Source organism: Oncorhynchus keta, chromosome 13 (genome assembly GCF_023373465.1).
Source record: "Oncorhynchus keta strain PuntledgeMale-10-30-2019 chromosome 13, Oket_V2, whole genome shotgun sequence".
In the NCBI taxonomy this organism is placed as follows: domain Eukaryota; kingdom Metazoa; phylum Chordata; class Actinopteri; order Salmoniformes; family Salmonidae; genus Oncorhynchus; species Oncorhynchus keta.
Genome location: NC_068433.1, coordinates 8,406,846 through 8,431,662, shown reverse-complemented (window position 1 = coordinate 8,431,662; position 24,817 = coordinate 8,406,846). Strand labels below are relative to the sequence as shown.

Here is a 24,817-nt window from a genome sequence, read left to right as displayed (position 1 = left end):
TCACAATTTCACATGTGTTAGCATCTTTCCATTTTCGGAAGCGACCATTTGGCTTGTAACTTTCAAAGAGAGAGGGTGGAACTCCTCGTTCCGTTTCCACTCCTCGTTCTAGCATCTCTTCACTTAACATTTACGGACCCAGAACATAATCGAGCAGCTGACTAATATACTGAAGAGTTCCTCTGGGTTTTAACAAAGAGAACACTGAAGCATGCTGGGACTGTGGAGGTACAAAGTTTTAACCTTTATTTAACTAGGCAAGTCAGTTAAGAACAAATTCTTATTTACAATGACGGCCTAGGAAGTGCCTTGTTCAGGGGCAGAACGGCAGACTGTTTGGGCCAGTAATTGAAAGGTTACAACGTTCTAACCACTAGGCTACTTGTAGTGTAATGTCATTGTAATGTAGCTCTTAATTACTCTCCCACTGAAGGACAGGGAGAGAGATGAGGAGACAGAGAGGCTGGGGGACAGGGAGAGAGATGAGGAGACAGAGAGGCTGGGGGACAGGGAGAGAGATGAGGAGACAGAGAGGCTGGGGGACAGGGAGAGAGATGAGGAGACAGAGAGGCTGGGGGACATGGAGAGAGATGAGACAGAGAGGCTGGGGGACAGGGAGAGAGATGAGACAGAGAGGCTGGGGGACAGGGAGAGAGATGAGACAGAGAGGCTGGGGGAGCGTAGCGTCTCCCGGACACACACAAGACCCCCGTCTCCCCGACACACAACACCCCCGTCTCCCTGACACACAACACCCCCATCTCCCCGACACACACAACACCCCCGTCTCCCCGACACACAACACCCCCGTCTCCCTGACACACACAACACCCCCGTCTCCCCGACACACACAACACCCCCCGTCTCCCCGACACACAACACCCCCGTCTCCCTGACACACAACACCCCCGTCTCCCCGACACACAACACCCCCGTCTCCCCGACACACAACACCCCCGTCTCCCGACACACAACACCCCCGTCTCCCCGACACACAACACCCCCGTCTCCCCGACACACAACACCCCCGTCTCCCTGACACACACAACACCCCCGTCTCCCGACACACACAACACCCCCGTCTCCCTGACACACACACCCCCGTCTCCCTGACACACACAACACCCCCGTCTCCCCGACACACAACACCCCCATCTCGCCGACACACAAACACCCCCATCTCCCCGACACACAAACACTCCAAAAATACGCAGAAAAATTAACTAGGCTTGATTGTGTACATGAATCCATTGCATGGGGCCAGAGTAGTGAGTACAGCCAGATGTCCATAATGAGAACATAAATAACATTTACAAATCAAGACATTGTTCCCTCTCCATAACATCTGCTGGGGTATTAATGGACCCATTATTTGAGCCACACGCACACACACACACACACACACACACACACACACACACACACACACACACACACACACACACACACACACACACACACACACACACACACACACACACAAGAAATTGACATATGCACACACACATTCAGTGCACGTACATGCACACACTCAGAAATTGCATAATGGTCCCCTCTTCAGAATGATTGCTCATTGTTTAAATGTTTGAAGCGAACGGATAAGCCAAGCTATATTTTGCCTAAACTGCAGTCAGAGAATATACAGTTGAAGTGGGTAGTTTACATACACTTAGGTTGGAGTCATTAAAACTTGTTTTCCAACCACTCCACACATTTCTTATTAACAAACTATAGTTTTGGCAAGTCGGTTAGGACATCTACTTTGTGCATGACACAAGTTATTTTTCCAACAATTGTTTACAGATTATTTCACTTACAATTCACTGTATGGGGCGGCAGGGTAGCTTAGTGGTTAGAGTTTAGGGGCGGCAGAGCGTTGGACTGGTAACCGAAAGGTTGCAAGTTCAAAGCCCAAGCTGACAAGGTACAAATCTGTCATTCTGCCCCTGAACAAGGCAGTTAACCCGCTGTTTCTAGGCCGTCATTGAAAATAAGAATGTGTTCTTAACTGACTTGCAGAGTTAAATAAAGGTAAAATAAATAAATATCACAATTCCAGTGGGTCAGAAGTTTACATAGACTAAGTTGACTGTGCCTTTAAACAGCTTGGAAAATTCCATAAAATGATGTCATGGCTTTAGAAGCTTCTGATAGGCTAATTGACCTGTGGATGTATTTCAAGGCCTACCTTCAAACTCAGTGCCTCGTTGCTTGACATCATGAGAAAATCAAAAGAAATCAGAAAAAAAATTGTAGACCTTAACAAGTCTGGTTCATCCTTGGGAGCAATTTCCAAATGCCTGAAGGTACCACGTTCATCTGTACAAACAATAGTACTCAAGTATAAACACCATGGGGCCGCGTAGCCGTCATACCACTCAGGAAGGACAAATTCTGTCTCCTAGAGATGAACGTACTTTGGTGCGAAAAGTGCAAATCAATCCCAGAACAACAGCAAAGGACCTTGTGAATTGACACAATTGCATTGTGTCCTGTCACCTGCTAACCCCTCTTTTACGCTGCTGCTACTCTCTGTTCATCATATATGCATAGTGACTTTAACCATATCTACATGTACATACTACCTGAATCAGCCTGACTAACCGGTGTCTGTATGTAGCCTCGCTACTTTTATAGCCTCGCTACTGTTAATGTATTTGGCTAAGGTGTATGTAAACTTCCGACTTCAACTGTATCTATACGGCTAGTGTTTTTTCTGTTCACATGTCTGTCTGTCTTAGTTTACGTCCCTCTTAGTAAGTGATTTAGCTTATCAACTTTTTTTTCTCAATTTTGAATTGATACGAAGTTCATTACAAAGATGTATTGGCGCTTGGTGGATTCTGCACTTTTAACCTAGTTTTGCTGATGTCAATACAACACATAAACCTCATACAATTATGAAATGTGCAGTGAAGTTTTTTATGTAAGTTCAGAAGGTCAAAGAGGGGAGGGGGGTGTCAAAGAGTGTGTGTGAGAGAAAGTGTGTGTGTATTCGTGAATGAATGTGTGTGTGTGTTTCTATGTGTGTGTGTTTTCTGTGTATGTCTGTGTGTGTCTGTGTCTATGTGTGTGTGTTTTCTGTGTATGTGTGTGTGTGTGTGTGTGTGTGTGTGTGTGTGTGTGTGTGTGTGTGTGTGTGTGTGTGTGTGTGTGTGTGTGTGTGTGTGTGTGTGTGTGTGTGTGTATGTGTTTGTGTGTGTGTGTGTGTGTGTAGGTATGTGTGTGTTGTGTATGTGTGTGTGTGTGTGTGTGTGTGTGTGTGTGTGTGTGTGTGTGTGTGTGTGTGTGTGTGTGTGTGTGTGTGTGTGTGTGTGTGTGTGTGTGTGTGTGTGTGTGTGTGTGTGTGTGTTTGTGTGTGTGTGTCTCCATACCCAGCTCCAGTCATGGTCTCTGTGTTGTTGACAGCCAGACTGACCACCTCAGTGATGTCCACTCTGCCGGTGGCCATGGGGCTCCGTTCATTCTCATAATAGCTAAGGAAGCCCCCCTCCAGAGTACACCAGCGTCGCACCATGTCTGAAACACACACACACACACACACATGTTAGTTCAAACACAAACGTTAGTTCAAAGTTCACACCCACACGTTAGCTCAAACGGTTGGTACGTTGTCAAGGAGGGCGGTCATGTGTGTTTGTGAGCAGATGATCACTGGCCCAGTATGGGGACAGGGACAGTGGAGGAGGATATGCTGTCAGCAGCACACGTTTCACATACACTACAAAGACACACACACACACACACACACATACACAGAGAGAAACACACACAGAAACACACACACAGAAACACACACATTGACTTATTATGAACCCGCTCCAAGACAGTACTAAGCAAAATCTTCGCTTGAGAAATGCAGTACCAGTCAAAAGTTTGGACACACCTACTCATTCAAGGGTTTTTCATTATTTGTACTATTTTCTACATTGTAGAATAATAGTGAAGACATCAAATTTGCCACTATTTGCCTTGATGACACCTTTGCACACTCTTGGCATTCTCTCAACCAGCTTCACCTGGAATGTTTTTTATAACAGTCTTCACCAGGAATGTTTTCCAACAGGAGTTCCCACATATACTGAACACTTGTTGGCAGCTTTTCCTTCACTCTGCGGTAAAACTCATCCCAACTCATCCCAACTCAATTGGGTTGAGGTCAGGTGATTGTGGAGGCCAGGTCATCTGATGCAGCACTCTATCACTCTCCTTCTTGGTTAAATAGCTCTAACACAGCCTGGAGGTGTGTTGGGTCATTGTCCTGTTGAAAAACAAATGATAGTCCCACTAAGCGCAAACCAGATGGGATGGCGTATTGCTGCAGAATGCTGTGGTAGCCATGCTGGTTAAGTGTGCCTTGAATTTGATATAAATCACAGACAGTGTCACCAGCAAAGCACCCCCACACCCTCACACCTCCTCCTCCATGCTTCATGTTGGGAAGCACACATGTGGAGATCATCCTTTCACCTACTCTGTGTTTCACAAAGAAACGGCAGTTGGAACCAAACATCTGAAATTTGGTCTCATCAGACAAAATAACAGATTTCCGGGCATATGTGGGAACTCCTTCAAGACTGTTGGAAAAGCATTCCAGGTGAAGCTGGTTGAGAGAATGCCAAGAGTGTGCAAAGCTGTCATCAAGGCAAAGGGTGCCTACTTTTAAGAATCTCAAATATAAAATATATTTTTATTTGTTTAAAATCTTTTTTTGTTTTACTACATGATTCCATATGTGTTATTTCATCATTTTTGTCTTCACTATTATTCTACAATGTTGACATTAGTCATAGTAAATGTGTCCAAACTCTTTACTGTACTGGTCCTGTCACATCCGTTACATATATACAGTGCATTCAACAAATTCAGATCCCTTCCCTTTTTCCACATTTTGTTATGTTACAGCCTTATTCTAAAATGGATCAAATGTATTGTTTTCCTCATCAATCTACACAAAATACCACACAATGATGAAATGAAAACAGGTTTATAGATATTTTTGCAAATGTATAAAAAAATAACCTTATTTACATAAGTAACTAGACCTTTATAAAACATGAGCTCAGGTGCATCCTGTTTCCATTGATCATCCTTGAGATGTTTTCTACAACTTGATTGGAGTCCACCTGTGGTAAATTCAATTGATTGGACATGATTTGGAAAGGCACACACCTGTCTATACAAGGTCCCACAGTTGACAGTGCATGTCAGAGCAAAAACCAAGCCATGAGGTCAAAGGAATTGTCCGTAGAGCTCAGAGACAAGATTGTGCCGAGGCACAGATCTGGGGAAGGGTATCGAAACTATTCTGCATCTTTGAAGGTCCCCAAGAACACAGTGGCCTTCATCATTCTTAAATGGTAGAAGTTTGAAACAACCTAGACTTCCTAGAGATGGCCGCCCAGCCAAACTGAGCATTCGGTTAGAAGTGCCTTGGACAGGGAGGTGACCAGAACCTGATGGTCACTCTGACAGAGCTATTGAGCTCTGTGGAGATGGGAGAACATTCCGGAAGGACAACCATCTCTGCAGCACCAATCAGGCCTTTATGGTAGAGTGTCCAGACGGAAGCCACTCCTCAGTAAAAGGCACTTAAAAATACTATCAGACCATGAGAAACAAGATTCTCTGGTCTGTTGAAACCAAGATTGAACGATTTGGCCTGAATGCCAAGCGTCACATCTGGGGGAAACATGGAACCATCCCTACAGTGAAGCATAGTGGTGGCAGCATCATGCTTTGGGGGTATTTTTCAGTAGCAGGGACTGGGAGACTAGTCAGGATCGAGGGAAAGATGAACAGAGCAAAGTACAGAGAGATCATTCATGAAAACCTGCTCCAGAGCACTCAGGACCTCAGACTGGGGCGAACGTTCACCTTCCAACAGGACAACAAACCTAAGCACACAGCCAAGACAATGCAGGATTGGCTTCGGGACAAGTCTCTGAATGTCCTTGAGTTGCCCAGCAATAGCCTGGAAAGAGAAACCGATCGAACATCTCTGGAGAGACCTGAAAAAAGCTATGCAGCGACGCTCCCCATCCAACCTGAAGGACCTTGAGAGGATCTGCAGAGAATATTGTGAGAAACTTTCCAAATAGAGGTGTGCCAAGCTTGTAGCATCATACCCAAGAATACTTAATGCGTGTAATTACTGGCAAAGGTTATTTAAAAAAGTACTGAGTAGTGGGTCTGAATACTTATGTAAATGTGATATTCAAGTTGACAATGTTTAAAAACCTGTGTTTTGCTTTTTAATTATGGGGTATTCTGTGTAGATTCATGAGGGGGAAAAAAAAACAATTTAATCAATTTTAGAAAAAGGCTGTAGTGTAACAAAATGTGGAAAAAGTGAAGGGGTCTGAATACTTTCCGAATGCATTTTATATATATATTAAACAGAATGTTATTTGTTAGCTAGCTGGCTAAGGCTATTTAACACAGTAGCACTTTCAAGTCAAGGTAAGCTTTTCAGTTTTATAGATGTATTGCCAACAGTACACTGTGCTGTGTGATTGTACACATGGATTGGATTGTTGGGTTCAAGTTTTTAACTCTAATATTAGTATATTGACAACGATGTAGTTGTTAGCGTTAGCGGTTATGGTATGAAGGTTTGGCTGGGATAGGTTTTTGCGCCTGGTCACAGACAGCTGATGTGTTGTGCACTCCACAACTGAAGGGAAAAGGTAGGAGGAGGAGAGCGGGTACATTCAAGAAAATAATTATACAATGAGCAAACTGATGATGCTGTATGTGGGCTGCTATGAAAGTGAACTGTGTGCGCAGGTGATCAAGGGTGTATTCATTCTGCCGATAATGTCGCAAAACGTTTCTGAAACGGAAGCAAACGGAGCGAAAAGTGGGGGGACCTACCTGAATTTGTCCAATATAAACGTTGAACGTTTAAATGCAGACAAGAGTGTACAAGGCAGTATTGAATGTGTCACTGTCTTTCCCCTTGATTACTCTAATGTGTCTCTCGACCCTGCGCACCTACATTAAAAACTTTGTTGAGTAGGTTGGAGCAACCTCATGAAGGGTAAAGGGCAAATTTGAGTATCATGTAGTAACCTAAACCTGTTGATGTTATATTGAGCTGGGGGAATGGAATATGAACGACAGTCATCCAATATGATGTGATAGAAATAAGGCCATGCACATACAAAACAATGGTACCTCCTTAATCTTAAACTGACACACACTTACAGCCAGTATAATAATAGTAAATAAATCTAATCTCCCTGCAGGTTTCTATCAACAAGAGAGGCAAAGATGATCTCTGGAAAGTTTGGAAGTAACACATGTATTTCATGATTGTCTGCCTGGGAGGATTTACTTAACAAGCATGAAGTTCATGAAAACATCTCATGTTGTCAAAGTCACTGTCGACATCTGCTTTTTTGTTTCTGCCACCGACAGAAATACACACACACACACACACGCACACACACACACACACGCACGCACGCACGCACGCACGCACAATGGTTTTCAACTCCCAAAAGTTTTGACTCTCTTCAACTCATAAATATGCTAATTATTGATTCCGTTGTCAAACAGCGTGTGACGAGTCAGATATTGTTCTAATAGACGGCATGAAAAAGACAGGGGAAAAGGTTCTCTCCCTCTTCCGGTTTCTCTCTTTTCATCTCTCCATCCCTCTCTTCCACCAAACCGGGATGCTTCCGATGGCATTGAGGAGTACACCACATCACGGGCTTTATCATTAAGTGCATCAAGGACATCGTCCACCACAGTGACTGTACGTACATTCCCCAACCAGAAGCCATGGATTACAGGCAACATTCGCACTGAGCTAAAGGGTAGAACTGCCGCTTTCAAGGAGCGGGACTCTAACCCGGAAGCTTATAAGAAATCCCGCTATGCCCTCCGACGAACCATCAAACAGGCAAAGCGTCAATACAGGACTAAGATCGAATCGTACTACACCAGCTCTGACACTCGTCTTATGTGGCAGGGCTTGCAAACTATTACAGACTACAAAGGGAAGAACAGCCGAGAGCTGCCCAGTGACACGAGCCTACCAGACGAGCTAAATCACTTCCATGCTCGCTTCGAGGTGAGCAACACTGAGGCATGAGTAAGACCTTTAAACAGGTCAACATTCACAAGGCTGCGGGGCCAGATGGATTACCAAGACGTGTGCTCCGGGCATGTACTAACCAACTGGCAGGTGTCTTCACTGACATGTTCAACATGTCCCTGATTGAGTCTGTAATACCAACATGTTTCCCAGCAGACCACCTGTGCCCAAGAACACTAAGGCAACCTGCCTAAATGACTACAGACCCATAGCACTCACGTCCGTAGCCATGAAGTGCTTTGAAAAGCTGGTAATGGCTCACATTAACACCATTATCCCAGAAACCCAAGAGCCACTCCAATTTGAATACCGCCCGAACAGATCCACAGATTATGCAATCTCTACTGCACTCCACACTGCCCTTTCCCACCTGGACAAAAGGAACACCTATGTGAGAATGCTATTAATTGACTACAGCTCAGCATTCAACACCATAGTGCCCTCAAAGCTCATCACTAATGATCCTGGGACTAAACACCTCCCTCTGCAACTGGATCCTGGACTTCCTGATGGGCCGCCCCCAGGTTGTGAGGGTAGGTAACAACACATCCGCCACGCTGATCCTCAGCACTGGAGCCCCTTAGTGGTGCATGCTCAGTCCCTCCTGTACTCCCTGCATGGCAAGCGGTACCGGAGTGCCAGGTCTAGGACAAAAAGGCTTCTCAACAGCTTTTACCCCCCAAGCCTTAAGACTCCTGAACAGGTAAACAAATGGCTACCTGGACTATTTGCATTGTCCCACCCAATCCCTCTTTTAAGCTGCTGCTACTCTCTTTTTATTATTTATGCATAGTCACTTTAACTATACATTCATATACATACTACCTCAATTAGCCTGACTAACCGGTGCCTGTATATAGCCTCCCTACTGTATATAGCCTCGCTACTGTATATAGCCTTGCTACTGTATATAGCCTCGCTACTGTATATAGCCTTGCTACTGTATATAGCCTATCTACTGTTTATAGCCTCGCTACTGTATATAGCCTCGCTACTGTATATAGCCTCCCTACTGTATATAGCCTCGCTACTGTATATAGCCTCTCTACTGTATATAGCATCACTACTGTATATAGCCTCTCTACTGTATATAGCCTCACTACTGTATATAGCCTTGCTACTGTATATAGCCTGGCTACTGTATATAGCCTCTCTACTGTATATAACCTCACTACTGTTTATAGCCTCGCTACTGAATATAGCCTCGCTACTGTATATAGCCTCTCTACTGTATATAGCCTCACTACTGTATATAGCCTCTCTACTGTATATAGCCTCTCTACTGTATATAGCATCTCTACTCTATATAGCCTCACTACTGTATATAGCCTCTCTACTGTATATAACCTCACTACTGTTTATAGCCTCGCTACTGTATATAACCTCGCTACAGTATATAGCCTCTCTACTGTATGTAGCCTCTCTACTGTATATAGCCTCTCTACTGTATATAGCCTCTCTACTGTATATAGCCTCACTACTGTATATAGCCTCTCTACTGTATATAGCCGCACTACTGTATATAGCCTCTCTACTGTATATAGCCTCCCTACTGTATATAGCCTCTCTACTGTATATAGCATCTCTACTCTATATAGCATCTCTACTCTATATAGCCTCACTACTGTATATAGCCTCTCTACTGTATATAGCCTCTCTACTCTATATAGCCTATCTACTGTATATAGCCTATCTACTGTATATAGCCTATCTACTGTATATAGCCTCTCTACAGTATATAGCCTCTCTACAGTATATAGTCTCTCTACTGTATATAGCCTATCTACTGTTATAGCCACTCTACTGTATATAGCCTCTCTACTGTATATAGCCTCTACTGTATATAGCCTATCTACTGTACATAGCCTCTCTACTGTATATAGCCTCGCTACTGTATATAGCCTCTCTACTGTATATAACCTCTACTGTATATAGCCTCTCTACTGTATATAGCCTCTCTGCTGTATATAGCCTCTCTACTGTATATAGCCTCTCTACTGTATATAGCCTCTCTACTCTATATAGACTCGCTACTGTTATTTTTCGTCTTTTTACTGTTGTTTTTATTTCTTTACTAACCTATTGTTCACCTAATACCTATTTTTTTACTTAAAAATTGCACTGTTGGTTAAGTAAGAATTTCACTGTGAGGTTTACTACACCTGTTGTATTCAGCATTTCACTGTAAGGTCTACTACACCTGTTGTATTCAGCATTTCACTGTGAGGTCTACTACACCTGTTGTATTCAGCATTTCACTGTGAGGTCTACTACACCTGTTGTATTCAGCATTTCACTGTAAGGTCTACTACACCTGTTGTATTCAGCATTTCACTGTAAGGTCTACTACACCTGTTGTATTCAGCATTTCACTGTGAGGTCTACTACACCTGTTGTATTCAGCATTTCACTGTGAGGTCTACTACACCTGTTGTATTCAGCATTTCACTGTGAGGTCTACTACACCTGTTGTATTCAGCATTTAACTGTAAGGTCTACTACACCTGTTGTATTCAGCATTTCACTGTGAGGTCTACTACACCTGTTGTATTCAGCATTTCACTGTGAGGTCTACTACACCTGTTGTATTCAGCATTTAACTGTAAGGTCTACTACACCTGTTGTATTCAGCATTTCACTGTAAGGTCTACTACACCTGTTGTATTCAGCATTTCACTGTGAGGTCTACTACACCTGTTGTATTCAGCATTTAACTGTAAGGTCTACTACACTATATACTACTGTATATAGCCTTGCTACTGTATATAGCCTGGCTACTGTATATAGCCTCTCTACTGTATATAACCTCACTACTGTTTATAGCCTCGCTACTGTATATAACCTCGCTACAGTATATAGCCTCTCTACTGTATGTAGCCTCACTACTGTATATAGCCTCTCTACTGTATATAGCCTCTCTACTGTATATAGCCTCACTACTGTATATAGCCTCTCTACTGTATATAGCCTCCCTACTGTATATAGCCTCTCTACTGTATATAGCATCTCTACTCTATATAGCATCTCTACTCTATATAGCCTCACTACTGTTATAGCCACTCTACTGTATATAGCCTCTCTACTGTATATAGCCTCTACTGTATATAGCCTATCTACTGTACATAGCCTCTCTACTGTATATAGCCTCGCTACTGTATATAGCCTCTCTACTGTATATAACCTCTATTGTATATAGCCTCTCTACTGTATATAGCCTCTCTGCTGTATATAGCCTCTCTACTGTATATAGCCTCTCTACTGTATATAGACTCGCTACTGTTATTTTTCGTCTTTTTACTGTTGTTTTTATTTCTTTACTAACCTATTGTTCACCTAATACCTATTTTTTTACTTAAAAATTGCACTGTTGGTTAAGTAAGAATTTCACTGTGAGGTTTACTACACCTGTTGTATTCAGCATTTCACTGTGAGGTCTACTACACCTGTTGTATTCAGCATTTCACTGTGAGGTCTACTACACCTGTTGTATTCAGCATTTAACTGTAAGGTCTACTACACCTGTTGTATTCAGCTTTTAACTGTAAGGTCTACTACACCTGTTGTATTCAGCATTTCACTGTAAGGTCTACTACACCTGTTGTATTCAGCATTTCACTGTGAGGTCTACTACACCTGTTGTATTCAGCATTTCACTGTGAGGTCTACTACACCTGTTGTATTCAGCATTTCACTGTGAGGTCTACTACACCTGTTGTATTCAGCATTTAACTGTAAGGTCTACTACACCTGTTGTATTCAGCATTTCACTGTGAGGTCTACTACACCTGTTGTATTCAGCATTTCACTGTGAGGTCTACTACACCTGTTGTATTCAGCATTTAACTGTAAGGTCTACTACACCTGTTGTATTCAGCATTTCACTGTAAGGTCTACTACACCTGTTGTATTCAGCATTTCACTGTGAGGTCTACTACACCTGTTGTATTCAGCATTTAACTGTAAGGTCTACTACACTATATACTACTGTATATAGCCTTGCTACTGTATATAGCCTGGCTACTGTATATAGCCTCTCTACTGTATATAACCTCACTACTGTTTATAGCCTCGCTACTGTATATAACCTCGCTACAGTATATAGCCTCTCTACTGTATGTAGCCTCACTACTGTATATAGCCTCTCTACTGTATATAGCCTCTCTACTGTATATAGCCTCACTACTGTATATAGCCTCTCTACTGTATATAGCCGCACTACTGTATATAGCCTCTCTACTGTATATAGCCTCTCTACTGTATATAGCATCTCTACTCTATATAGCCTCACTACTGTATATAGCCTCTCTACTGTATATAGCCTCTCTACTCTATATAGCCTATCTACTGTATATAGCCTATCTACTGTATATAGCCTATCTACTGTATATAGCCTCTCTACAGTATATAGCCTCTCTACAGTATATAGTCTCTCTACTGTATATAGCCACTCTACTGTATATAGCCTCTCTACTGTATATAGCCTCTACTGTATATAGCCTCTACTGTACATAGCCTCTCTACTGTATATAGCCTCTCTACTGTATATAACCTCTACTGTATATAGCCTCTCTACTGAATATAGCCTCTCTGCTGTATATAGCCTCTCTGCTCTACTGTATATAGCCTCTCTGCTGTATATAGCCTCTCTACTCTATATAGCCTCTCTACTGTATATAGCCTATCTACTGTATATAGCCTATCTACTGTATATAGCCTCTCTACTGTATATAGCCTCTCTGCTATATATAGCCTCTCTACTGTATATAGCCTCTCTACTGTATATAGCCTCTCTACTCTATATAGACTCGCTACTGTTATTTTTCGTCTTTTTACTGTTGTTTTTATTTCTTTACTAACCTATTGTTCACCTAATACCTATTTTTTTACTTAAAAATTGCACTGTTGGTTAAGTAAGAATTTCACTGTGAGGTTTACTACACCTGTTGTATTCAGCATTTCACTGTAAGGTCTACTACACCTGTTGTATTCAGCATTTCACTGTGAGGTCTACTACACCTGTTGTATTCAGCATTCCACTGTGAGGTCTACTACACCTGTTGTATTCAGCATTTAACTGTAAGGTCTACTACACCTGTTGTATTCAGCATTTCACTGTAAGGTCTACTACACCTGTTGTATTCAGCATTTCACTGTGAGGTCTACTACACCTGTTGTATTCAGCATTTAACTGTAAGGTCTACTACACCTGTTGTATTCAGCATTTCACTGTGAGGTCTACTACACCTGTTGTATTCAGCATTTAACTGTAAGGTCTACTACACCTGTTGTATTCAGCATTTCACTGTGAGGTCTACTACACCTGTTGTATTCAGCATTTCACTGTAAGGTCTACTACACCTGTTGTATTCAGCATTTCACTGTGAGGTCTACTACACCTGTTGTATTCAGCATTTAACTGTAAGGTCTACTACACCTGTTGTATTCGACATTTCACTGTGAGGTCTACTACACCTGTTGTATTCAGCATTTCACTGTGAGGTCTACTACACCTGTTGTATTCAGCATTTAACTGTAAGGTCTACTACACCTGTTGTATTCGACATTTCACTGTGAGGTCTACTACACCTGTTGTATTCAGCATTTCACTGTGAGGTCTACTGCATCTGTTATATTCAGCATTTCACTGTAAGGTCTACTACACCTGGTGTATTCAGCATTTCACTGTGAGGTCTACTACACCTGTTGTATTCAGCATTTCACTGTGAGGTCTACTACACCTGTTGTATTCAGCATTTAACTGTAAGGTCTACTACACCTGTTGTATTCAGCATTTCACTGTGAGGTCTACTACACCTGTTGTATTCAGCATTTCACTGTGAGGTCTACTGCATCTGTTATATTCAGCATTTCACTGTAAGGTCTACTACACCTGTTGTATTCAGCATTTCACTGTGAGGTCTACTGCATCTGTTATATTCAGCATTTCACTGTGAGGTCTACTACACCTGTTGTATTCAGCATTTCACTGTGAGGTCTACTACACCTGTTGTATTCAGCATTTCACTGTGAGGTCTACTACACCTGTTGTATTCGGCACACGTGACAAATACACTTTGATTTGATACGAAACACTTTCCTGCTCGACTTTTACACTACAAATGTTCATTCCAATAGTAAATTATTGTCTGAGTGAGAGACATTGTGGACAACGTTCCACTAATAACTTACCAAAGTGTTGTCATGTTTCCAGAGATGACATTTCAGAAAATTCTAGGTATGTGACCCCATTCTCCATTCTAGTTTCTCACCACTACCATAACACTCTGAAGTGAAATCTCACTTATAGTCACCCCCCTTCTCCCATGCACGTAGTTGCCGTGGTGACAGCTGGTATTTAAAGTCATTACCAATTCTATCTACCTGCGACAACTGCTTGCGTTGTCTTGACGATATTATCAGACACACCAAAATGCCATGTCTATCACTTCACCAGATGTTTTTCTTGTTGTTTGGTGTATCCTTCCCTGGCTACAACAGTCTCCTTCTGGACCTGGGGATGGTAGCTCATCTAAACCTCTGCCGTGTAAACTGCTTTATAGGAGGGTTTACACAAAGAGAGAAAGCATAGTTGAATGAAAATGCAGTCTAGTTGCTTTTTGGTCACAAACAGTAAACATTGTGTTGTTCTGCCTGAATCCAGGCAGTTTTGTAAGACGGATGCTGTTTCTGAACCTGGAAACATGGATACAGAGATGAATGAATTCGTGGTCATAAGGCCTTTAATCATTAGGTATTAGACTGGGCATGTGAACAGTCATATGACATGACATTGTATGATAATATCGGTTAGATTACTTATGACACTCCCGGGTGCATGTAGGTTGTGAAACATTTATTATTACTTTAAATTAGTGAAATTCAAAGCGTATTGGGACTTTTTAAAGAGTTTAATTCTCCTGTATCACGAACCCGTGTGACCTCTACCGCTGACAGTCAACAGAATTCCATTCTCCTCAATGAGGAAGTAAAACCCATCCAGTCTCCATCCCATGGAAAGGTGCATTGGGAAAAACCTAGCGGGAATCTAGGACTGTAATGAGGAACGCTCCGGGCAGACCTGACAAATGAATGAGAAGACATCAGGGAGGGAAGGTTTTTCCAGGGATTCATCCCATTACTGGCCTACAGGGAAAATTACTAGTTTATGGCCGTCAAATAGAGGAGAGGAGGAGAGATGAGGAGAAGTTGAGAATGGGTAGGAGAGAAGGATAATAGAAAGAGCGAGAGAGAGAGAGGTTAAGAGGGGGAGAGGAGAGTATGGGATAAGACAGAGAGAGGGAGAATAGAAGAAAGAGGGGCATGGGAAAGAGAGACCGAATGATAGAAAGAGAGGGACGGAGAGAGACAGACAGAGGAAGAAGGGAAGAGAGAGGAGGGTGGGAAAGAGAGACCGAATGCTAGAAAGAGAGGGACAGAGAGAGACAGACAGAGGAAGAAGGGAAGAGAGAGGAGGGTGGGAAAGAGAGACCGAATGCTAGAAAGAGAGGGACGGAGAGAGACAGACAGAGGAAGAAGGGAAGAGAGAGGAGGGTGGGAAAGAGAGACCGAATGCTAGAAAGAGAGGGACAGAGAGAGACAGGCAGAGAGAGGGAGAAGGGAAGAGAGAGGAGGGTGGAAAAGAGAGAACGAATGCTAGAAAGAGAGGGACAGAGAGACAGACAGAGAGAGGAAGAAGAGAAGAGAAGAGAGAGGGGGATGGAAAAGAGAGACTGAATGGGAGAAAGAGAGGGACAGAGAGAGACAGACAGAGGAAGAAGGGAAGAGAGAGGAGGGTGGGAAAGAGAGACCGAATGCTAGAAAGAGAGGGACAGAGAGAGACAGGCAGAGAGAGGGAGAAGGGAAGACAGAGGAGGGTGGAAAAGAGAGACTGAATGGGAGAAAGAGAGGGACAGAGAGAGACAGGCAGAGAGAGGGAGAAGGGAAGAGAGAGGAGGGTGGAAAAGAGAGAACGAATGCTAGAAAGAGAGGGACAGAGAGACAGACAGAGAGAGGAAGAAGAGAAGAGAAGAGAGAGGGGGATGGAAAAGAGAGACTGAATGGGAGAAAGAGAGGGACAGAGAGAGACAGACAGGGAGAGGGGGAGAAGGGAAGAGAGAGGGGGATGGAAAAGAGAGACTGAATGGGAGAAAGAGAGGGACAGAGAGAGACAGACAGAGAGAGGAAGAAGAGAAGAGAGAGGGGGATGGAAAAGAGAGACTGAATGGGAGAAAGAGAGGGACAGAGAGAGAGAGACAGACATAGAGAGGGAGAAGGAAAGAGAGAGGAGGGTGGAAAAGAGAGACCGAATGGGAGAAAGAGAGGAACAGAGAGAGAGGGGGAGAGAGGAAGAAGAGAAGAGAGAGGAGGGTGGAATAGAGAGACTGAATGGGAGAAAGAGAGGGACAGAGAGAGACAGAGAGAGGGAGAAGGGAAGAGAGAGAGGAAAAGGGGGACGAGGCTTTGCTTTGACGCACGCAGGGGGAAATCTACCGGGGGCTGAACTGCAGCTGAGGGACGGAAAGAAACAGAGAGAGGGGAAAAATAGGCAGAATTTGCCCTTTTCGTATAGGGCTTTCTGACAGGAACTGACATCACCCAAACCCACTGCCACCCTCACCACCGTCGACATTCACCAAAGTGAATATCTGTGTGCTTGTCTCTCTTTCTGTTTCCACCAGCAGGCTCCACATTGACAGTTAGCGGGTGGTGCGGCACTACTCTAGCCTCTGCACAGTGCTAGCATGGAAGAGGGAACAGTACCAAGCTGATTTACAATCAGGCAGCTGCGTCCCGTCTCCAGCTGTTCTCCTCCCCATGCACACACACACACACACCAACGATGAGCCCCGCAGCATTGTCGAGCGCCATGGGGGGTCACTACCAACCTCCAGAGAGAGTGTAGCTAGGGAAAACTAGGGCGGCGACCAAAAGAAAACCAACGTCTACAAATAAGCTAACGTTCCAAACAAGTTCTTTTGCTCGCCACATTACCGGTTTCCAGACAAATGAGGATGGGAAGGGACCTCATATCCGCAATTTAGAGTCTCTGGTTTCTTCTTTTCTCAAATGTTCTGAAAGTGTTCACCATTGGGATATTGATTGTGCGAATCAAGTCATCAGAGGACCAATTAAGTAATCAATTAGACAAAACCTGAACAGAGGGACTAGGAAGATTTTTGAAGAAAGGAAAACAACCTACATAAATTCATAAACTCCTATTAATTAGCACCTTGGTAAAAAAAACATTTAAAGAAAAAGAAGAACAGAAAAAGGAGGTCAATTTGATCACTCATTTGCTGCACGGCATGAGGTTTAAAAAGGTTTCTAAAGTTCCTCATTTCCCTTTTTAAAAATGTCCATTAAATATAACCCACATAATAATTCACATCCTCTTGCTGCAGGATTATTTTCCTACTGTAGCACACTGGCTCAAATTAAGACCCTACATCTGTATGTAGGTTTGAAAATGTGTGCATTTCGTCATGTTAAAACACAACATTTAGTCTACCACAAGATGCACAACCAACGTATAATCAACGTTACAAAACAAGCCCACCGTTCATCCGCACTCAAACAGCATACTTCACACTCCTCCAATGAGTCATCATCTTTCCTCCTCTCCTCCCATCCTCCCTCTCTCTGTATCCTCCCTCTATCCCGTCTCTCTATCCCACTCTCTTTCCACCATCAAACTAAAATATCTTGCGATGAAGACATCTGCTAGACAGCATGTCAGTTGGGCTGAAAATGGAAATAGCTAAATCGTAAGGGTCTGAACGATCTGTCTGTGTTGGTAGAGAACGTGCTGGGATCACTCTTCATTGCATTACCAGAGGAGAGAAGACAGAGAAGATGACATTATCCACCCACAGTTAAGGTCAGATCAACAGGCCTAGGATACATCCGGAATGGCACCCTAAACACTATATAGTGCACTACATTTGACCAGGGCCCATACCACTACATAGGGACTAGGGAACCATTTTGGATGCAAACCTAGATGATTTTAGCCATGGAACAATATAATGAAGGGATTAGGGAAATGGACTATGACCCTCACAGATTTTTGAGTAGGTAAGCTGATTTTAAAATATTATTTGGGATAGAAATAAATGTAAGAAATAAATGTAAGTAATGAAATTACTAATTAAAAAGAAAATTAGATTTTTTTTGTTTTAAAATAGCCTAAACTTCAATAGTCTAAACTGAACAATGGCTTCAACCTTCATAATATCTAAGAACAAAGACATGGTTTCTCTATGGAAATCTGAGCCCAGAATGTTTTGGAAGTCCCTTTGAATGGAAAATACATTTAAATTGGAGGCAAAAAGATAAAATGTCTGGATCTCTCAAGGTATAAAATAGACATTTCTATTTCACAGAGACATTTAAAAATATATACAGTACCAGTCAAAAGTTTGGACACAACTACTCATTCAAAGGTTTCTCTTTCTTTCTTTTTTTTGTACTATTTTCTACATTGTAGAATAATAGTGAAGACATCAAAACTATGAAATAACACATATGGAATCATGTAGTAACTAAATAAGTGTTAAACAAATCAAAGTATATTTGAGATTCTTCAAAGAGGCCACCCTTTTCCTTGATGACAGCTTTGCACACTCTTGGCATTCTCTCAACCAGCTTCACCTGGAATGTGTTGAATAGCACACTGTAATACTTATAAAACTAATATAAGGACAGGACATGAGACGGGAATAGAAATGTACGTGGTCATTGTTTAATGCGTTTCACAGGAAGAACATTCCAAGCATTTCAACGTAGGTAAGCAAGGGGGGGGTTACAGGTGCTCTACAGGGACAAAACTAGAATATCAATACACAACAGAATGCTTTTCCAACCGTCTTGAATAAGTTCCCACATATACTAAACACTGCTGCTTTTCCTTCCCTGTGCTCATCGAAAACAGTCTCAATTGGGTTGAGCTCGGGTGATTGTGGAGGCCATGTCATCTGATGCAGCACTCCATCACTCTCCTTCTTGGTCAATTAGCCCTTACACAGCCTGGATGTGTGTTTTGGGTCATTGTCCTGTTGAAAAACAAATGATAGTCCCACTAAGCCCAAACCAGATGGGATGGAGTATCGCTGCAGAATGCAGTGGTAGCCATTCTGGTTAAGTGTGCATTGAATTCTAAATAAATGACAGACAGTGGCACCAGCAAAGCACCCCCACACCATTACACCTCCACACTTCATGGTGGGAACCATGCGGAGATCATCCGTTCACCTACTTTGTGTTTCACAATGACATGGCGGTTAGAACCAAAAATCACAAATTTGGACTCCTCAGACGAAAGGACAGATTTTCACCGGTCTAATGTCCATTGCTCATGTTTCTTCGCTCAAGCAAGTCTCTTCTTCTTATTTGTGTTTTTTAGTAGTGGTTTCTTTGCAGCAATTCAACCATGAAGGCCTCTGGGCCTCTGGGTCTTCCTTTCCTGTGGCGGTCCTCGTGAGAGCCAGTTTCATCATAGCGCTTGATGTTTTTTGCGACTGCACTTGAAGAAACTTTAAAAGTTCTTGAAATGTTCCAGATTGACTGACCTTTAGGTCCTAAAGCAATGATGGACTGTTGTTTCTCTTTGCTTATTTGAGCTGTTCTTGCCATAATACGGACTTGGTATTTTACCAAACACGGCAATCTTCTGTATACCACCCCAACACAACTGATTGGCTCAAATGTATTAAGGAGGAAAGAAATTCCACTAATTAACTTTTTTTTTAAAGGCACACCTGTTAATTGAAATACATTCCAGGTGACTACCTCATGAAGCTGGTTGAGAGAATGCCAAGAGTGTTCAAAGCTGTCATCAAGGCAAAGGGTGGCTAATTTGAAGAAACTAAAATCTAAAATCTATATATTTTTTTTAACACTGTTTGGTTACTTCATAGTGTTATTTCATAGTGTTGATGTCTTCACCATTATTCTACAATGTAGAAAATAGTACAAATAAAGAAAACCGCTTGAATAACTATTTGTCCAAACTTTTGACTGGTACTGTATATATACATATATATATATATTTAAGATACAAAAAATTGACATAGTGACACAAGGAATAAATATTGAATAACAAATACAACTAACATGGCTATATACAGGTAGTAGAAAATAACATGGCTATACACAGGAAGTAGAACATTACATGGCTATATACAGGTAGTAGAAAATAACATGGCTATACACAGGAAGTAGAAAATAACATGGCTATTTACAGGAAGTAGAAAATAACATGGCTATACACAGGAAGTAGAACATAACATGGCTATACACAGGTAGTAGAAAATAACATGGCTATACACAGGAAGTAGAAAATAACATGGCTATTTACAGGAAGTAGAAAATAACATGGCTAAATACAGGAAGTAGAACATTACATGGCTATATACATGTAGTAGAAAATAACATGGCTATACACAGGAAGTAGAACATTACATGGCTATATACATGTAGTAGAAAATAACATGGCTATACACAGGAAGTAGAAAATAACATGGCTATTTACAGGAAGTAGAAAATAACATGGCTAAATACAGGGAGTAGAAAATAACATGGCTATGTAGAGGGAGTACCAGTACCGAGTCGATGTGAAGGGGTACAAGGTAATTGAGGTATGTATGGGTAAAGTAACTAGGCAACAAGATAGATAGTAGACAGTAGCAGCAGCATATGTGGTGAGTGTAAAAGTGTGTGTGTGTGGCATCAGAATGCATGTGTGTGTGTATGTCAGTGTTGGATGTCAGTGTTAGTATGTGTGAGTCTGTGGGTAGGGTCCAGTGTGTACGTGCATAGAGTCAGTGAAAAACAGGGTCAATGCATGTATTCCCGGTAGCCATTTGATTAGCTGTTTAGCAGTCTTGTTTAAAAGTCTCATGGTGTGGGGGTAGAAGCTGTTCAGGGTCCTGTTGGTTCCAGACTTGGTACGTTGGTATTGCTTGCCATGCCATAGCAGAGAGAACAGTCTGTGGCTTGGGTAGCTGGACTCTTTGACAAATATTTTGGCCTTCCTTGACACTGCCTAGTATAAAGGTCCTGGAAGGCAGAGAGCTCAGCACCAGCGACGTACTGGGTGGTACGCACCACCCTCTATAGCGCCTTGCGGTCGGATGCCAAGCAGAGCTCTCTGAGACGTCAGACAGTAGAGAGAAGAGCTCTCTGATACACTGTGGCAGACAGTAGAGAGAAGAGCTCTCTGATACACTGTGGCAGACAGTAGAGAGAAGAGCTCTCTGATACACTGTGGCAGACAGCAGAGAGAAGAGCTCTCTGATACATTGTGGCGGACAGTAGAGAGAAGAGCTCTCTGATACATTGTGGCAGACAGTAGAGAGAAGAGCTCTCTGATACATTGTGGCAGACAGTAGAGAGAAGAGCTCTCTGATACACTGTGGCAGACAGCAGAGTAGAAAGAAGCACTCAAGAGGAAAAGACAAACTAATCAGAAATGAGAGGTGTCATTTACATTCTGCCACTCACGGTTTCAGTCAGTTACTTCCTCTCTTCTTCCCTCCCTTCGTCCTCCCTCCCTCCTTCCTTCCTTCCTTCCCAGCCTCCCTCCCTCCTCCCACCTTGACTACCTGACTGGGAGTAGAGGAGGCGTACTCATTCACACAGCTACTCACAGTAATACTGTAACGCTCCAGGGGACTGGGTTTCCTGTTTACCCCTACACTGAACCAATCACAACAACGATGAAGGTTGTTATGTGTTGTGTTAACAATTACATTTAACACTAAGTCAACATTTAACACTGTCATTACCTTGAACACAAACAACCGACCATTCACCTCAGTAGTTACCTGTCAACACCTTGCCTGGAACACAAACAACCGACCATTCACCTCAGTAGTTACCTGTCAACACCTTGAACACAAACAACCGACCATTCACCTCAGTAGTTACCTGTCAACACCTTGAACACAAACAACTGACCATTCACCTCAGTAGTTACCTGTCAACACCTTGAACACAAACAACCGACCATTCACCTCAGTAGTTACCTGTCAACACCTGGAACACAAACAACCGACCATTCACCTCAGTAGTTACCTGTCAACACCTTGCCTGGAACAAAAACAACCGACCATTCACCTCAGTAGTTACCTGTCAACACCTTGAACACAAACAACCGACCATTCACCTCAGTAGTTACCTGTCAACACCTGGAACACAAACAACCGACCATTCACCTCAGTAGTTACCTGTCACCACCTGGAACACAAACAACCGACCATTCACCTCAGTAGTTACCTGTCAACACCTTGAACACAAACAACCGACCATTCACATCAGTAGTTACCTGTCAACACCTGGAACACAAACAACCGACCATTCACCTCAGTAGTTACCTGTCAACACCTTGCCTGGAACACAAACAACCGACCATTCACCTCAGTAGTTACCTGTCAACACCTTGCCTGGAACACAAACAACCAACCATTCACCTCAGTAGTTACCTGTCAACACCTTGCCTGGAACACAAACAACCGACCATTTACCTCAGTAGTTACCTGTCAACACCTTGAACACAAACAACCAACCATTCACCTCAGTAGTTACCTGTCAACACCTTGAACACAAACAACCGACCATTCACCTCAGTAGTTACCTGTCAACACCTTGCCTGGAACACAAACAACCGACCATTCACCTCAGTAGTTACCTGTCAACACCTGGAACACAAACAACCGACCATTCACCTCAGTAGTTATCTGTCAACACCTTGAACACAAACAACCGACCATTCACCTCAGTAGTTACCTGTCAACACCTTGAACACAAACAACCGACCATTCACCTCAGTAGTTACCTGTCAACACCTTGAACACAAACAACCAACCATTCACCTCAGTAGTTACCTGTCAACACCTTGAACACAAACAACCGACCATTCACCTCAGTAGTTACCTGTCAACACCTTGCCTGGAACACAAACAACCGACCATTCACCTCAGTAGTTACCTGTCAACACCTTGAACACAAACAACCGACCATTCACCTCAGTAGTTACCTGTCAACACCTTGCCTGGAACACAAACAACCGACCATTCACCTCAGTAGTTACCTGTCAACACCTTGAACACAAACAACCGACCATTCACCTCAGTAGTTACCTGTCAACACCGTGAACACAAACAACCGACCATTCACCTCAGTAGTTACCTGTCAACACCTTGAACACAAACAACCGACCATTCACCTCAGTAGTTACCTGTCAACACCTGGAACACAAACAACCGACCATTCACCTCAGTAGTTACCTGTCAACACCTTGAACACAAACAACCGACCATTCACCTCAGTAGTTACCTGTCAACACCTGGAACACAAACAACCGACCATTCACCTCAGTAGTTACCTGTCAACACCTTGAACACAAACAACCGACCATTCACCTCAGTAGTTACCTGTCAACACCTTGCCTGGAACACAAACAACCGACCATTCACCTCAGTAGTTACCTGTCAACACCTTGCCTGGAACACAAACAACCGACCATTCACCTCAGTAGTTACCTGTCAACACCTTGCCTGGAACACAAACAACCGACCATTTACCTCAGTAGTTACCTGTCAACACCTTGAACACAAACAACCAACCATTCACCTCAGTAGTTACCTGTCAACACCTTGAACACAAACAACCGACCATTCACCTCAGTAGTTACCTGTCAACACCTTGCCTGGAACACAAACAACCGACCATTCACCTCAGTAGTTACCTGTCAACACCTTGAACACAAACAACCGACCATTCACCTCAGTAGTTACCTGTCAACACCTTGCCTGGAACACAAACAACCGACCATTCACCTCAGTAGTTACCTGTCAACACCTTGAACACAAACAACCAACCATTCACCTCAGTAGTTACCTGTCAACACCTTGCCTGGAACACAAACAACCGACCATTCACCTCAGTAGTTACCTGTCAACACCTTGAACACAAACAACCGACCATTCACCTCAGTAGTTACCTGTCAACACCTTGAACACAAACAACCGACCATTCACCTCAGTAGTTACCTGTCAACACCTTGCCTGGAACACAAACAACCGACCATTCACCATCAAATGAAGAAGGGATTCATGGCATATTGTGTCTCAACATCTTCTATTTTCTGTAGTGTGACTCTACTGCCACTGGAACGTTGGACTATAAAACATTGCATTTCCATCAACAAAGACCGGCTCCAAGTATGTCTCTGGTAAAACCCAAACACATTTCCCCCAAATGTATTTCCGACCCCCGTCTGCTCAATATAGCTCACATCAACGAGAGGGAGGTAAAGAGGCAGCCTATTGGAGTTGATGTCTCTGGGAGAGGAGAAGAAACCTGAAGGTTCTCTACTTAATGTCGTTCCCGACACTACTCACTGTGCATTTATTAAAACACCATCGCTGCCTTACGCATTATTAAGAGCTGTGGTGTATCTATAAACCATCAAGTCATGGGTGAGTGGGTGAGTGAGTGAGGGGGGGGTGAGTGGGTGAGTGAGTGGGGTGGTGGGGGGGGTGTGAGTGGTTGAGTGGGTGAGTGAGTGGGTGAGTGAATGAATGAGTGGGTGAGTGTGTATGTGTGTAAGTGGGTGGGTGGGTGGGTGGGTGGGTGAGTGAGTAAGTGGGGTGGTGGGGGAGTGAGTGGTTGAGTGGGTGAATGAGTGGGTGAGTGAGTGAGTGGGTGGGT

At 43.1% G+C, this 24,817-nt stretch overlaps 1 protein-coding gene and 1 long non-coding RNA gene across 10 annotated transcripts in view; both read right to left on the bottom strand.

Annotated features, from left to right (window-relative positions):
* arap2 (ArfGAP with RhoGAP domain, ankyrin repeat and PH domain 2) overlaps positions 1 to 24,817 on the bottom strand; it is a 272,636-nt gene that overhangs the window by 77,654 nt on the left and 170,165 nt on the right. For all 8 annotated transcript variants that reach the window (XR_008062416.1, XR_008062417.1, XR_008062418.1 and 5 more), the window contains exon 16: positions 3,375 to 3,519. Coding sequence is in view for 1 of the 8 variants with exons in the window: in XM_052459291.1 (XP_052315251.1) it covers positions 3,375 to 3,519 (145 nt within the window). In the remaining 7 variants the exon portion in view is untranslated. The remainder of the gene's footprint in view (positions 1 to 3,374; positions 3,520 to 24,817) is intronic.
* Positions 21,775 to 24,088, bottom strand: LOC127906693 (uncharacterized). Of its 2 annotated transcripts, none has more exons than XR_008062437.1 (3): positions 23,353 to 24,088; positions 22,441 to 22,543; positions 21,775 to 21,994 (listed from the first exon to the last, which is right to left on the bottom strand). It is a non-coding gene; the product is annotated as an uncharacterized LOC127906693 (long non-coding RNA). The 2 variants fall into 2 exon arrangements; XR_008062439.1 differs by having other exon boundaries at positions 23,451 to 23,488.